The 16,508-nt window shown below is 46.5% G+C and overlaps 1 protein-coding gene across 2 annotated transcripts; it reads right to left on the bottom strand.

Annotated features, from left to right (window-relative positions):
* Positions 1 to 1,593: 1,593 nt before the first annotated feature.
* LOC118634800 (interferon-induced 35 kDa protein-like) lies at positions 1,594 to 16,013 on the bottom strand. Of its 2 annotated transcripts, XM_036269588.1 has the most exons (8): positions 15,714 to 16,013; positions 5,124 to 5,181; positions 3,804 to 3,917; positions 2,838 to 2,985; positions 2,659 to 2,765; positions 2,371 to 2,557; positions 2,171 to 2,277; positions 1,594 to 1,948 (listed from the first exon to the last, which is right to left on the bottom strand). In XM_036269588.1, the coding sequence occupies exons 3-8, from the start codon at positions 3,861 to 3,863 to the stop codon at positions 1,757 to 1,759; spliced, it is 801 nt and encodes a 266-aa protein (XP_036125481.1). In that variant the 5' UTR covers positions 3,864 to 3,917; positions 5,124 to 5,181; positions 15,714 to 16,013; the 3' UTR covers positions 1,594 to 1,756. The 2 variants fall into 2 exon arrangements, with proteins under 2 accessions (XP_036125481.1, XP_036125480.1); XM_036269587.1 differs by lacking the exon at positions 5,124 to 5,181.
* Between the last annotated feature and the right edge of the window lie 495 nt (positions 16,014 to 16,508).

Raw genomic sequence — 16,508 nt, 5'->3', positions numbered from 1 at the left:
TCAGTGGGAATCGAGCCCCGGTCTCTGGACCTCAGGCCGACGCTCTAACCGCTGAGCAACACTGTCCAGGGCCAGACCCTCGCATTTCATCCTCTGTCATAATGCTCTGCCCTCTCTCCCAAAGGTTTCCGTGGTGATGACCTCTCCCCTGCCCTGTTCTTTCTCCTTAGCCAGGGATGCCCCCACCCTCCTTCCTGCCCTCTGAAGGGGACAGGGAGGGTCAGAGGGAGACCGGCTGCTTCCTGCCCCCACCCTTTCCCTGGGCCTGCTGTGCTGCTCCTGTGCCAAGGCCAATCCCTTCTACTTCTGTTCTATGTGTTTCTGCTTCTGCCTCATCTCCCCTCCTGCCCCTGCCCCTCTACCTCCCCCAAAGAATTCAAATGTCAGCTCAGGATATGGGGCCAATCTGTGTGAGTCCAGCATGTCCCTGTTTCACCCTAATGTCCCTTCAGCCCAGGCTGACCTGTGCCCACCTCTGAACTCCTTGGCCACATTGCATGGCCTCATCATCTTGTCCCTAACTTCTTAAGCACAACTGGGCTTCTTCCACCTCCAGGTTTTCTGCCACTCTTAACCAAGGTTGCCTCTTACAACAAGGACAGGAATCACACCTTCTCCCCTAGGTCATGACTCTGTGGGAGGGACACAGAGCTCCCCCCTCCTCACTGAGTTCTCTGAATTTGTTCTCAGTGCCTTAGCAATGGAAATCTTGTGCTTATGTATGTGGTGGGGGGCCCTGTCTCACACCTCCTTCTCCACCCTTGTACCCCCGCCCCAGTGCCTTCCTTGTTCTGGTGGAGCTGGGGTTTTGCTGCTGCCCAGTCCCACAACACTGCCAAAAATCTGTGTGTGTGCCAGTGTCGGGAGCAGGGGCAGCCCCTAACCTCCTAGGTTCTGTGCCATGTCTTGTCTCTCTTTGGGGCTGTCATTTCTCTATCGGTGGTTGAAGAGACAGAGGTGGGGACATTTTCTCAGCTTTGCTGATAAGTGTGGCATTTACCAGCCAGAGCTCGGGAGGCAATGCTGTCTATTTCTTGTTCTGGGACCAAAGTGAAAATTAAAGCACATCCCCATGCAGTCATGGGAGGCCCCTGCCCCTGCCTTCTCAGAGCACAGAGGCACCTTTTCAAACTCAGCCCCAAACTTCGTTTACATGGGTGGGAGATGGAGAAGTGGAGTAAAACGGGGTGGTGGGGGTCAAGACATGGGCCCCTGGAACCAAAGTGGGGACTTCCTGGGGTAGAGGTGTAACTCCCTCTGCTCTCTGAGCTGGAATTAGGAAGGGTTATTGCCCCAGCCATTGCCAATGGGAGGTGGCGGGTGGGGCTGGGCCTCTTCAGTGTCTAAATGAGGCCTAAACGGAGTGAAGTGCGACTTCTGTGTTGTGTACTCCATCCCATTACCGAAGCTGCCTTTGCGTTTGTGTCAATAAAAAGCCAAACCCTGGGTCCTGGATGTTGCTTCTGAGAGTGGAGGGAAGATGAGCTGGTGAAAGACCAGTGCTGACAGTGGAAGGTTAGGGTTTCTGCCCTCCCCCCAGCCTCCTTCCACACCCCAATCAAGTTTCCTTTCATGAAATGAAATGAGGAAGAAGATCACGCCATGCAGGCACTTTTACTGTTCTGAGACGGCGTTTCACAACTCAGAATCCTGCCCTCTGTTGATTAGCATGATCACATTCGTCCACATGCACCGGACCCCAGCCCAGTTTGAGAACCTTGGCAGAGGATTGGAGGGTGATGAGAAGGGCAGGCTCCTAGCTGGACTGGGCGGTGAAGATCGCCAGACCTCGCTCTCCTGGGGGCACGACTGTCAGGGTCTCCACCTCCCCTCCCCCACGGGTGGGCTTCTGGAAGTGGATCTGCAGGATGTCCTGCAGCTCTGGGCCATCCAGGACATCAGGAATGTTGAGCACCAGCACTGACTTGGGCACTGGCTGGGACCTGATCTGGAAAAGGAGTCAGGGGATGAGCTAAGGCTCATGAAAGTCAGAGATTGGGGGCAGAGGTTGGAGCAAGCAGTGTCCCTGGGAACATGGGAGGGGCAGAAAGCCTAGCGAGGCTGGCAGTAGGTACGTCAGTGGGGTTTGGGGGCTCATACTGTTTCTTGGGCAAGCTTCTAGCAGGACAGGTTACCTGGCCCAGCCCGCATTCTCTGCCTTCCTACTTACCTCTGCCTTCTGGATCTCTCCACTCATGTAGGGAGAGACTTGCAGAGGGAACTGCTGCCCGCCCAGGGGCACCGTGAACTGGCCAATCCGGCACAGGTTCTGGACCACTGCAGGGACAGGAAGGGAGACCTTCAGCATCAAGGGCTTTCCTCCTCCGGGGCCTGATGCATCTGCCCTAATCTCCCTGGTAGGGCCCTTACCTTCATCCTTAGCGAAGCCCAGCATGACACCCCCATGCAGCAGCTCCCGAGTCTCCACATCACCACCCCCGTTCTTGGTCTTGCCAAAGAAGATCTCCAGCTTGTCCAGCAGCTCCTCCTCATTCAGCTTGAGATTAGCAGGAAACCCACTGACCAGCACTCTCCGGCTACTCTTCTGGCTGGATACCTAGGGGTAGAAAGAAGGAGTGGTTCCAGGCACAGCCCCACTCCCAAGTACCCAGCTACATGGCACTCCCTGCATGTCCCAGAACTCTGCCATTCTATCACCTGGATGGTTGTCACCATGGGTAGCTCCAAGGGCTGGACCTGCACCCGCAGCCGGCACTCTTCCAGGTCAATCTTATGCTCCTTTTGTTGTAGCACCTGGTTGGCCACTGGATGGGGGGAGCAGGATCAGTACTGAGAAGCCTCCCAAGCTCCCTCCAAAGGCTTCCCAGAGAGCTCACCCTTGGGGTCATCGAAGGTGACCAGAGCAGAGCCTCCAGGCAGAGGGTAGCAGATCTGCAGGTTGGAAACCACAGACTTGGGCACTTCCCTGTTCTGCTGAGTGTGTCCTCGGAACACCAGGGGGACTTCAGGCATTGGGAATGGGTCCTAGAGGTGGGGGAGGGGAGGCTGATGTAGTCAAGGGATGAATCCATGTATTAGAAGAAAAGCTGGCCCCCATGTTCATAGCAGCACTATTTACAATAGCTAAGATCTGGAAACAGCCCAAGTGTCCACCAGTAGACGAATGGATCAAAAAGCTATGGTACATATACACAATGGAATACTATGCAGCGGTAAGAAAGAAAGATCTCTTATCCTTTGAGACGACATGGAGGGACCTGGAAAGTATTATCCTAAGTGAAAGAAGCCAAGCAGAGAAGGACAAATACCACATGATCTCACTTATATACGGAATATAATGAACATAACAGTCTGAGGAATACAGTAGACCCAGACACATGGAAGTGGGGCACAGACTGACATCCCTCAGAAGAGGGGATGGGGGGTGGGGGGGTGGGAAGAGATAAACCACAGAACTTATATGCATGTATGCATGACCAATGGACATGGACAACTAAGCTGGGGACAGGGTGGAGGGGGGGTGGGGTGGGGGGTGCCAATGGGGTAAAAAGGTAAAATATCTGTAACAAAAAAAATAAATAAATAAAAATTTCAAAAAAAAAAAAAAAAAGAAGAAAAGCTGGGTAAATGAGTAGATGAAAGCAGGTCAAGCCTGTTCTGGCACTTTACATACAAGATCTTAGTTTGTCCTCACAGCAGCCTGTGAGAGAAGTAGCTCTACTTTACAGATGAGAAAACAGATTCAGAGAGTTCAAGTAACATACTCTAGGTCACAAAGCAAGGAATGAAACTAAGAACTCCCCAGCTCTTTCTACCAGGCCACACCCCTTCTCCCAGCTTACCTGGTCTTGGGGGAAGTTCCTGAGCTCCCTTTTCAGTTGCTGTAGTTCCTGCAGTCTCATCCTTAGTCTTGTTTGCTCCTCCTGAAGGCTGTGGAATGGGTTCTCCCTGAGTGCCTATTGGCGCAGAGGGCACAATCAGATCTCCACCAGCCTTTCCAGACAATCAGTGAGCCCAGGGGAAGGGGGTTCCTATTGCTCAGCCCAAGGACTCTCCAGGAGCAGAGTTGATGCTCAGCCCAAGAACAACCCAACCCCTTTACCAGGCCCTGGGCCGGTCCTGGCCCTGTCCACTCAGGACTTGGTGATCTCAGCCACGCTGAAGGGCAGGAACCTTTGTAGAAGCCCTGGCTAGTTTATTATTGAGACCTAGATTTTAACAATCACTGATTGAGTTCCTGCTGTGAGGTGCTGGGTACTGATACTAGGCGGTGGAAGACAAGGGTCTAGTCCTCAGTTATGTACAAAACAGTGTCCAAGACTGTGCGCAATCACATGACTGTTTGTGGAAGACAGCAGGAGTCTGGAGGAGGGACAGTCACAAAGGGGTTAACACAGCTAAGGAGGCCTCCTGGAGGAGTGGGTGCTTAGAGCTGCAAAATGTCCTAATACTATTAGCTAACATGTATTAAGCACTAACATGTCAGGCATTGTGCTAAGCCATTTATTTATTTGTTTGTTTGTTTGTTTGAAAGTGTATTTAGAAAGTTATAGAGGTAGTAGAAGTGAAACAGCTGGGCTCTGTAGGTTCAGAAAACATGTTACAGAGGCAGAAGACAGGCTCCTGGAGCTTAGAAGAGAGAATGCCCAGGGACAGGCCTGGGGGAAAGAAGAGGGGGAAGGCAAAGGTGCAGGGTGCTCCTGAGAGGGGGAGCACCTGTGCTAAGCTATTTATGTAGATCACATCACTCAGTTCTTCCAGCAATCCTCTGGTTCTTATTTTACAGATGAGGAAACCTGAAGCTCAGGGAGGTTAAGTGACTTGCTCCAATGATTCAGCCCTGGTCACTCTGACTCCACACTGCTAACTTGTGCTTTGCAGTGAAGAAATCAAGCCCAGAGTTGGGTAATTTTCCCCACATCTCTCAGCTTGTCTCTTGACTACCACCTTTTCCATTGTTCAAGCAGCCTTTCAGGTTGAGTGTGATTTGGAGCAAGTCCACAGAGAGAGAGAGTTGACAACGTGGGCAGGGAAATTACACCAGGAATATGAATAAATGCACCTTTGTTTGTGGATTGGAGCAGACATTAGCTGGCAGAGTTCACCCTGTGGTTGGGAAGTCTGATAAATAAGGTCAGCCCAGAGTCTAAGTGTGAGCTCACCTAGAGATATGGGATTCTGTCCTGGTCTTCTCTGTATCTCCAGTGCTCAGCAGAGACCCTGGCACAAAACAGACATTTGGCAAATGTGTTGAATGAATGCAGTGAATGAATAATAGGATGGAAGCATATTACAGAGGGCATTGATGACATTCAGTGAGTTCACTCATATTTTTTTAAATATATTTTTATTGATTTTAGAGAGAGAGGAAGGGGGAGGAGGGAGAGAGAGAAAGAGAGAAACATCGATGTGAAAGGGAAATATTGATTGGCTCCCTCCTGCACACACCCCTATGGGGGATCAAACCTGCAACCTGGGTATGTGCCCTGGTTGGGAATTGAACTGGTGACCTTTTGGTGCACAGGATGACACTCGACCAACTGAGCCACACCAGCCAGGGCAAGTTCACATTTATTTTGATTTTTAACAGAGGAAAACTAGAGCTTAAATAATGCTGGTTTATGAATAGTGAGAAAGGTACCTCATTCTTTATATTTCTGTAAACAAGGGGTTGCAAACTCAGTGCCCATAAGGGCCATTTAGATGACATCAATGAATCAAGGGAGCCAGTATAGTATGATAGGGAGTGGTGGCAACTCTGACAAACTGGAGAAAGCACATCCCCACTAAAGTGGCAACCTCTTCTTAGCTCCAACAGTTTTTTTACATGGGAATGTGGTTGTAGTATCCCATATCTCTTGATTTTTAAGGGAAATCAGAAATCTGGATTTTTATTTGAAAAAGATGACTCATTGTAAAAAATATCTGAAAACTAAAATATTTTAATGGGCTGGATTCAGTCCTCAGTTTATCCTCTTTTTACTTCTGCTTTAAAATTTGATCTAATTACACATAATTGAAAATCTAGTAATTGGTAATGCTATTTAATAAATAGCTTAATAAAAATAAATAATAGCTGTATAAATAGAGTATTTTAAAGAACAATTCAAGCCTGGCCGGTGTGGCTCAGTGGTTGAGTGTCGACCCATGCACCAAGAAGTCGCCAGTTCGATTCCTGGTCAGGGCACATGCCCAAGTTGTGGGCCTGATCCCCAGTGGCGGGCATGCAAGAGGCAGCCAATCAATGTTCCAATGTTTGCTTCTATCTCTCTCTCTAAACTTAATAAAGGAAAAAAAAAGAAAGAAAGCTCTGGCTAGTTTGGCTCAGTGGTTGGAGTGTCAGCCTGCGGACCAGAGAGTCCTGGGCTTGGTTCCCGCTAGGGGCACGTACCAAAAGAAAAAAAAAAAAGAACAGATCAAGCAGGGGAGTGTAGATGTGATATCAGCAGGAAATGGGGAACTAGTGCAGATTTCTGAAAGGGTGTGAGGTGATGGACATGGTGTCTAAAAGAGATCCTGGTAGTGATGGCAGGATGAACTGGGTAGGAATCCCGTGGAGTGAGGGAAACAAACCCAAGCTCCTTGGCTCTAGTTCCCACCAATGGGACAGGAGCTGACCTGGGCCTCGGCAGGAGGCAACAAAAGAGCACATGTGATGAGTACATTTCACAAGGAAAAGCTCCCAGACTCTGTGGATGTATTAAGGAGACAGAGGGGAATGAAGTGGAGAGGCAATGCCAGGTTGCAGGCTTGGGTGCCTGAGTTTGATATACTATCATTGACCCAGAGGGCAAGGAAAGAGAGCCAAGCCTGCTAAGTGCCAGGCAGAGTTGGACTCTATCTCATTTCAATATCCCAAAACTGCGCTGGCTGGTTTAGCTCAGTGGTTAGACCGTCGGCCTGCAGATCAGAGTCGCAGGTTTGATTCCGGTCAAGGTCACGTACCTCGGTTGCAGTTTGTCTCTGGCCCTGGTCAGGTTGTGTGGGAGGCAACCAGTTGGTGTTTCTGTCTCACATCAATGTTTCTCTCTCTCTCCCTCTTTCTCTCTTTACACCTTCCTCCTACTCTATCTGAAGATAAATAGAAAAATATCCCGGGGTAAGGATTAAAATAAATAAATGAAATAAATATCCCAAAACTTCCTCCCGTCTCCAATTCCCAATTGAAACTTGTCTCCTACAGAACACAGGCCAATTGTAATCACCTAACTTGAATTCAACTATACAATATGATAACAGGGTCTCTAAGTGCAACCCACGTCCTAGCCCGCGTGGCTCAGTTGGTTGAGTGTCATCCTTTGCACCAAAAGGTCACTGGTTCGATTTCTGGTCAGGGTACATTCCCGGGTTGCGGCTGAATCCTCAGTAGGGGATGTGTGGATCAATGCTTCTCACACCTCACATCGATGTTTCTCTCTCTCCCCATGCATCTCTATCTAAAAATCAATAAAAACAGCCCAGCCAGTGTGGCTGAGTGGTGGAGCATCAACCCACGCACCAAGAAGTTGCCAGTTCGATTCTCGGTCAGGACACATGCCCAGGTTGTGGGCCCAATCCCCAGTGGGAGGCATGTAGGAGGCAGCCAATTGATGTTCTCTCTCATCAATGTTTCTATCTCTCTAAAATCAATAAAGAAAAAAATAAATAAAATCAACAAAAACATATTTAAAAATAAATAAATAAATGCAAACCACTGTTCATCTGGTGTTCAACTGAAAAAAATGGCAATCCACTCTACCTTGAATTCACTGAGAGACTGTAAATTCTGGATACTTTTCGGGTAAGTTCGTGATTTAAAGTTAACTACATACATTCTTCTGCGTTACTTGAGTTTAGAACCTCACCACTCACCACCACATAAGATAAAATCTCATGATAAAACCTCAAATCTCATGCTATCTATTTTCATCACGGGAATATTAGGAGGCAGTTTAGCATAACGGTTAAGAGCACAAACTCTGGGGCCAAACCTCTGGGGTTTATTCAGCTCCTTTTACTACTGCAACTTTTTTAAAAAACATGTTTTTATTGATTTCAGAGAGAGGAATGGAGAGGAAGATAGAAACATCGATGAGAGAGAAACATCGACCATCTGCCTCCTGCACACTCCCTACTGGGAATTGAGCCTGCAACCCGGGCATGTGCCCTGACCCAGAATTGAACTGGCAACCTCCTAGTGCATGGGACGACACTCAATCAATGGAGCCACACCAGTGGGGTGCTACTGCAAGTTTAAAATTTGTTTTCTTTATTGATTTTAGAGAGAGAGGAAAGGAGAGGGAGGGAGAGAGAGAAACATTGACCAGAGAGAACATCAATTGGCTGCCTCCCTCAGAACCTGACCAGGTTCTTGCCCTTGACTGGAATTGAATCTGAGACTCTTTGGTCTGCGGGCCAACACTCTAACCACTGAGCAAAATCAACCAGAGCTCCACCTGTGTTTAATTTTTTTAATCTTCACCTGAGGATATGTTTTTATTGACATTAGGGAGAGAGAGAGAAACATTGATGTGAGAGAGCAACAGTGATTAGTTGCCTCTCGTTTGTGCCCTGACTGGGAATCAAACCCACAACCTAGGTATGTGCCCTGATCAGGAATCTAACCCACAACCTTTTGGTGTACGGGACAATGCTCCAACCAACTGAGCCACCTGGCCAGGCACCTGTATTTAATTTTGTTTGGAAGTGGTGCCTGGCACATAAATACTATGGTACATGTTTTCTATTTAAAAATTTTTTTATCCTCACCTGAGGACATTTCTGCATTTTTTTTTTTTTTTTTTTGCATTTATCTTCAGATAGAGTGGGAGGGAGAGAGGGAGGAAAAGAGAGAGAGAAACATTGATGTGAGAAACCCACTGAGTTATTGCTACCACATGACCCCAACCGGGGCCAGGGATAAACTGCAACCGAGGTACATGGCCTTAGCAGGAACTGAACCCAGGACACTCTGGTCTGTGAGCCAATGCTGTGGGCCTGAGCCAAACTGGCCAGGGCCATGTTTTTTTATTTTAATAAAATCTATTTTATAGATGAGGAACCTGAGGTTCATCAAGGTTAACTAATGGGCCAAAGTAAGTCAAACCCAAGGCTATTGAAGATGCATAAGGTCAGGACAGGACTTGGTGGAGAGGAAGGAGTCTGGGTTAGAAGGGCATTGTGGTGATGGTTGAAGCCAAGAGGATGGAAGAGCTCTCTGAGGAAGAGCCTTAATAATGTAATCTTTGAGGATACCTGATCAGGAGTCAGGAGAAAATGCAGAGAAGAAATAGAAGACATGTTTAGAGATAAGCAGGGCCAGGACTGGGAAGTGTCAGACACAAAGGACGAGGAAGGATGAAACTGAGCTGCAAGGAAATGGCTACCAGAAGGCCACTCGCTCACTGCTCACTTGCTTACTCATTTACTCACCTAACGATTAGAACCACCCTCTGCCAGGCCCTGTTCCAGGCTCTGGGGACACAGAAGTGCACAAAACAGACAAAACTTCCTTGTGGAATTTACATTCTAGGGGATGAGCCAGACAATAAGCAGAATAAATACGGAAAATGTACATTATGTTAGTGTTAAGTGTTATGGATAAAAACAAAGCAGGAAACGGAGGACAGAGAAAGTTAGAGTATAGTTTTGTTTATTTTATTTATTAATTTATTAATTTATTATTATTATTATTATTATTTTTTGGTATTTCCCCCTGGCAGGAACCGAACCCAGGACTCTCTGGTACACAGCCCGACGCTCCAACCACTGAGCCAAACTGGCCAGGGCTATTTTTATTTTAAAAATATATATATATTTTTAAAAATTTATTTGTATTGATTTTTTAGAAAGAGAGGAAGGGAGAGAGAGAAAGATTGATGTGAGAGAGAAACATCAATAGGCTACCTCCTGCACTCCCCCAAACAGGGAATGAGCCCGCAACCCAGGCATGTGCCCTGACTGGGAATTGAACCGGCAATCTCTCAGTCCATGGGACAACGCTTAATCCATTGAGGCACACAGGCCAGACTGGAGGACAGTTTAACATTTTTTTTTTTTTCTCTATTGATTTTTAGAGAGAGAGAAAGGGAGGGAGAGGGAGAGAGAGATGGAAGCATCGATGAGAGAGAACATTGATTGGCTACTTCCTGCCTGTCCCGCACTGGTGATTTGGCCCACAACCTGGACATGTGCCCTGACCAGGAATTGAACCAGTGACCTCCTGGTGCATGGGTCTAAGCTTAACCAGTAAGTCACACAGGCTGGGCTAGAGGACAGTTTTTTTTGTTTTTTGGGTTTTTTTTAATGTTTATTGTTGAATGTAGAATGTATTACAGATGTTCCTCATTTTTCCCCCCTTGACCCCCTCCTCCCCCCTCCCACCCATATCCCGCCTTTTCCCACACTATTGTCTGTGTTCATTGGTTATGCATATAAGTTCTTTGGTTTATTTCTTCCCACCCCCCAACCCCTTTCCCTTTGAAGTTTGTCAGTCTAGCAATGAATTTGTACTTCTTAATCCCTTCACCTTTTTCACCCATTCCCCCAACCCCCCTCCCATCTGGCAACCAACAAAATGTTCTCTGTGTCTATGAGAATGTTTCTGTTCTACTGTTCATTTTGTTTGTAGATTCCATTGTTGATAGATATGTATTCATTGCCATTTTGTTTGTTCATATATTGTATCTTTTTCTTCAAAAAGACCCTTCATCATTTCGTATAATAACGGTTTGGTGGTGATGAATTCCTTTAACTTTTTCTTGTCTGGGAAACTCTTTATATGGCCATCGATTCTAAATGACAGCTTTGCAGGATACAGTAATCTTGGTTGTAGGTTCTTGCTTTTGATCACTCTGAATATTTCTTGCCACTCCCTTCTGGTCTGCAAAGTTTCTTTTAAGAAATCAACTGACAGCCTTATGGGAACTCCCTTGTAGGTAACTAACTTCTTTTCTCTTGCTGTTTTTAAGATTCTCTCTTTGTCTTGAACCTTTTGCAATTTGATGATGATGTGTCTTGGTGTGGGCCTCTTGGGGTTCATCTTATTTGGGACTCTCTGTGCTTCCTGGACTTGTATGTCTGTTTCCTTCACCAAGTTAGGAAAGTTTTCTGCCATTATTGTTTCAAACAGGTTTTCGATTTCTTGTTCTCTCTCTTCTCCTTCTGGCACCCCCAGGATGTGAATGTTGGCACGCTTGAAGTTGTCCCAGAGGCTCCTTACACTATCCTCATTTTTTTGGATTCTTTTTTCTTTTTGCTGTTCTGATTGGGCGTTTCTTGCTTCCTTATATTCCAAATCGATGGTTTGCTTCTTGGCTTTACCTACTCTACTGTTGAATCTGTGTAAATTATTCTTTATTTCAGTTAATGCCTCCTTCAATTCTGACTGTGCATCCTTCATTTCTGACTGATCCTTTTTATGCTCTTAAGGCCCTCACTGAGTTCACTGAGGTTCTCACTGAGTTCATTGAGTATCCTTATAAGCAGTATTTTGAACTCAGCATCTGTTAGGTTGCTTATCTCCATTTCGCTTAGTTCTTTTCTTGGGGTTTTTTTTCTGTTCTTTCATTTGGGACCTGTTTCTTTGTCTCCTCATTTTGGCTGCCTCCCTGTGTTTGTTTCTGTGTATTACTTAACTAGAGGTATGGGGCAATCTGAGACCAGATGCTGCTTGTTTGAAAGAATTTAGGAAAACCTGAAGCAGGATCCAAGACAGGCCAATCCTATGGTTAAGCAAGTGCCAACAGCTTGGGTGGGCTTGAAAGTTGGGTGGGGCGGGGCCTCAGGGACTCACAGGGCAGGGCTACCAGTGTGAGCCAGGTTGCTGGAGTCCCAGATATGGCAGCTGTCTGCTGCCCCAGGGAAGGGCTCACCAAAGGAACAAAGGCCCCTGACAGCACGTTTGTCCCGGAGAAAGCCCCCTCTCCAGCCCTCGCTCCAGTGCCAAACAGCTCAGTTCTTCCCTGTATGTCTCTGGCGCCCCTCCAGCTGCCTCCCCTCCAAGCTTAGAGGGAGAGAGTCCGATAAGTCCGTGCGCGGGCCCTTTAGGGAGCTGCCTGGGGCTCCAGCCGCATCAGCTTCCCTGAGACTCAGTTCCCACTGGTTTTTCCAGCCAGAAGTTATGGGGATTCTCTTCCTGGCACTGGAACCCTGAGCGGGGCACCTGGTGTGGGACAGGGACCCCTCAGTCCTCAGGAAGGACCTTCCCAGCCAAGGTGTCCTCCTGATTTTTATCCGCCACACGTGGGTGTGGTACCAGCTCGTCTGGCCACCGGCCCTTGCGCTGGAGGACAGTTTTTTAATTTTTTAAAATTTTTTATCCTCACCTGAGGACATTTTTTGCATTTTTATTTTAGATAGAGTGTAAAGGAGAAAGGAAGGACGAGAGAGAGAGAGAAACATCGATGTGAGAGTGACAGACACATTGACTGGTTGCCACCCTTACGACCCCAGCTGGGGCGGGGACAAACTGCAACCGCTGTAGGTGCCCTTAGCGGGAACAGAACCCTGGACTCTCTAGTCCTTGGGCTGATGCTCTAACCACTCATCCAAACTGGCCAGGGCTGGAGGACAGTTTTAAATGTGATAAAAATAGGCCTCATTGCCCAGCCGGTGTAGGTCAGTGGTTAGAGCCTCGGCCCTCCCACTGAAGGGTCTCAGGTTCAATTTCTAGTCAAGGTCACATACCTGGGTTGCAGGTTTGATCCTCACCTCCGTAGGGGCATGTTCTGGAGACAACCGATCAATGTGTCTCTCTCACGTCGATGTTTCTCTCCCTTTCTCTCCCTCCCTCCCTCCTTTCCACTCTCTAAAAATCAATGGAAAAAAATATCCTCGATGAGGATTAAAAAAGAATAGGCCTCACTGACATATCTGATGATATATATATCTGATCATATACTTGAATGAGATGAAAGGGTAAGCCATACATGTGGGGGAAAGTTCTATACAGAGGGAACAGCAAGTACAAAGGCCCTGGGGTGGATGTTTGTCAGGTGTATTTGGGGAGTAGCAAGAATGCCAATGTGGCTGAAACAGAGAGAGTGAGGGAGATTGGTTGGAAATAAAGTCACAGAGGAAATGGGGTTAACTCATGCAGGGCCTTTCACTCGATGTGAGGTGGGAAGCTATAGGCAGGCTTAAATGTTAACAGGATTCCTTGGCTGTTGTGTGAGTAGACTGATGTGGGGAATTGACACAAGCAGGGAGACCACTTAGGAGGCCGTCATAGTGTCCAGGTGAACAATGTTAGTGACTTGGACCAGGTGGCAGCAGTGGAGGTGGTAAGGAGTAGTCAAGAGTCTACACTCTAGACAGGCAGAATGTAGTTGCTAAGGGGTCAGAAATAGGGTGTGGAAGAAAGAGAGGACTCTGGGATAACTCTAAGTTCTTGGATCTGAGCAATTGGAGGGAAGAAGAGCCATTTGCTGAGATGAGAAAGATTGTGTGTGGGAGAGATTTGGGGCAGAAAGTTAGGGGGTTATTTTGAACATGTTGTGTATGAAGTGCCTATTCAACATCTCAGTGGAGACATATGGTGGCAGTTGCCCCTACCGATCTAGCATTCAGGGAAGAGGTTTACACTGGGAGTGAAAATTTGGGAATTATCCTAGCAGAAATTTAAAGTCACAAAACTAAATGAGAGCAACAGGGGGGTGGGTTTAGACACAGAAGAGGTCCAACGGCTGATTGCTGGGGCATCGAACACTAAGAGAGCAGGGCAACAAGGAAGAACCAGCCAAGAAGAATGCAGAGGAACAGCTAGTGAAACCCGAGGGAGGGGAGAGGAGAGGTGTAAAGGATGAAGAAAGGTTTCAAGGAAGAGGAGGGGTTAGCAGCTCTGTCAAATGCTACTACTAGGTAGACTAAGATAAGTAATGAGCCCTGAGCACTGTGGCTCAGTTGGTTGAGCATCCCCGGGTGCACCAAAAAATTAACGGTTTGATTCCCCATCAGGGCACATACTGAGGTTGTGGACCCAATTCCCAGTTGGGGTGCATGTAGGAATGTTTCTGTCTCACATCAATGTTTCTCTCTCTCTTTCTAAAATAAATAAAAACATTTTAAAATTAAAAAAAAAAAGTTGAGGAATGAAAATGTCCAGGGAGATTGAGCAACAAAAAAACAGTCCTGTTTATCATAAGGAAATGGTCAAAAGTTTACATACAAGAATTCTTATTATCATAGCTGTGTTTATAATAAAGAAAATGTCCTTGCACTGGCCAACTTGGCTCAGCGGTTGGAGCATCAGCCTGCGGACCAGAGGGTTCAGTTCCCACTTAGGGGCATGTACCCCCAAAAAAGAAAATGTCCAAGCACAAAGGAATAGCTACATAAATATAAAATATTATGTAGCAATTACAAGACAAATGAAGAACATTTATTATTATTTTTTTAATGTCTTTATTGATATTTTAGAGGGAGAGGAAGGGAGACAGAGAGAGAGAGAGAAACATTGATGTAAGAGAGAAACTTTGACCAGCTGCCTCCTGCACACCCCCTACTGGGGATCAAGCCTGCAACCTGGGCATGTGCCCTGACAAGGTATCAAACTGGGACCTCTCAGTCCATGGATGATGCTGAATCCACTGAGCAACACTGGCTGGGCTTGAATGAAGAACATTTAACAACATGGAAAATGTTCACAATAAGGCAAAAAAGCAAAATATAAAACTATATATAGTGTAGGATCCCTAGTCTGTTTATTTAAACACTTTTAATTCATAAGGATATTTATTAATGCATTAAAAAAACATGGGAATGCCATGGCCGATCTGGCTCAGCGGTAAAGCATTGGCCAAAGGACCAATGACTCGCCGGTTCGATACCAGCCAAGGGCATGTACCTTAATTGGGCTTCATCTCCAGCCCTGGTTGGGGTCGTGCGGGAAGCAACCAGTTGATGTGTCTCTCTCATATCCATGTGTCTTTCTCTCTTCCTTTCTCTCCCTCTCTCTCACTCCCACTGTGCCTAAAGATAAATAGAAAAATATCCTCAGGTGAGGATTAAAAAATAAATAAATAAAAACCCTAGGAAGCCCGGCTGGTGTGGCTCAGTGGTTGAGCATTGACCCATGCACCAAAATGTTGCAGGTTCAATTCCCGGTCAGGGCACATGCCCAGGTTGTGGGCCAAATCCCCAGTGGGAGCATGCAGGAGGCGGCCAGTTGATGTTCCCTCTCATTGATGTTTCTATCTCTCCCTTTCCTTTCCTCTCTCTCTAAACAATAAGAAGAAAAGTTAAAAAAAAAAAAAGGGAACATTTCTTAAATTAAAATAAAATTAGCTGACCTCTTTTTAAAACATGTACTTACTGATTTCTGAGCACGAGAGAGATTTGAGAAATTTGTTGTTCCACTTATTTATGCATTCATTGGTTGATTCTTGTATGTACCCTGACCGGTGATCGAACCCACAACCTTGTCGCATCAAGACGATGCTCTAACCAACTGAATTACCTTGCCAGGGTCTTAAATGTTTAGAATTGTCATTAGAGCAATTACTAAAATTTTAGATCACAGAACCCTGTATCTAATGGAAACTATGGATTCTCTCCAGAAAAATGCATTCACACAAGGAATTCATCAACTCCTGAGGTGCAGGTTATAGAATTGTCTTTGAGGCAATGGGTTAGGGGACTAACTCCATAGGAGAAAGGAAATCCCAGCCACAGTTCTCCCCAGACTCAGCGGGTAAGAGATGGACAGGGAGAGGCCCTGCCAAGAGGACTGCTCCCTGCTTCTCCCCACCCCCAACACCATCCTCTTCACTTACAGCATCTTGAGCCACTGACATGATCTGGGATCTGGTTGGCAAGAGCCAAGGCTTCAGAGCTGGAAACAAAGTGGCAGAATCGGCTTCTTTCTACCTTCTGAGAAGTGATCTCCCCCAGTAGAGCCTGAAAAGCACTTTAGAAGGCTCTGTCTGCAGGCTCTTTGCTTCCACTTTCGTTTCAGCTAAATAAATCCCTGCCCTTTGATGCTCACATGCCGGAAATGTCTTTTCCCCACCCCTGGAGGAGCCTTCCTGGTCTCTAAGTAGAATTCCCCCAGCTAAACTATGAGGCTTCCTGGGTTAGGTTCCCACTGGGGGCATGTACCACCAAAAAAACAAAAACAAAAACAACTGAGGCCTCAGGGGAAGCTAATTTACTAAATGCAACTCAATTCTGGCCCCAATCAACCATTCCCAGACGTTCAATCCCAGCAGAAGCCCATTGGTAAAATTTTGTCTGCATTGTTGAATGGTATTTCCCTACAGCCCAGCATGTCAGGCACATGCAGACATTGATAAAACAACTGAATGACAAATGCAACCAGGACAAAGCCCCTCCATCAAATTCACAAAGCTGTTATAATAGCATTTGTTGAGAGCTGCTATGTGTCCAATACTGGTTCTGCTTTGAATGAATTAAACTGTTTTCAAAACCCTTTTAGTTCTACTTTCCCAATTTTAGAGATGAGATTCTAAACTTCTGAAACACAGAGTATATAAACTTGTCCAATATCACATTACAGGAAGTGAAGCATGTATCCAAACCTGGTTGGACAGTATTTGAACTTTGGATTT

Source organism: Molossus molossus, unplaced genomic scaffold (assembly GCF_014108415.1).
Source record: "Molossus molossus isolate mMolMol1 unplaced genomic scaffold, mMolMol1.p scaffold_m16_p_19, whole genome shotgun sequence".
NCBI classification, from domain to species: Eukaryota; Metazoa; Chordata; class Mammalia; order Chiroptera; family Molossidae; genus Molossus; species Molossus molossus.
Note: the sequence above shows the minus strand (reverse complement) of the source record. Positions and strands in the feature narration are given on the sequence as shown.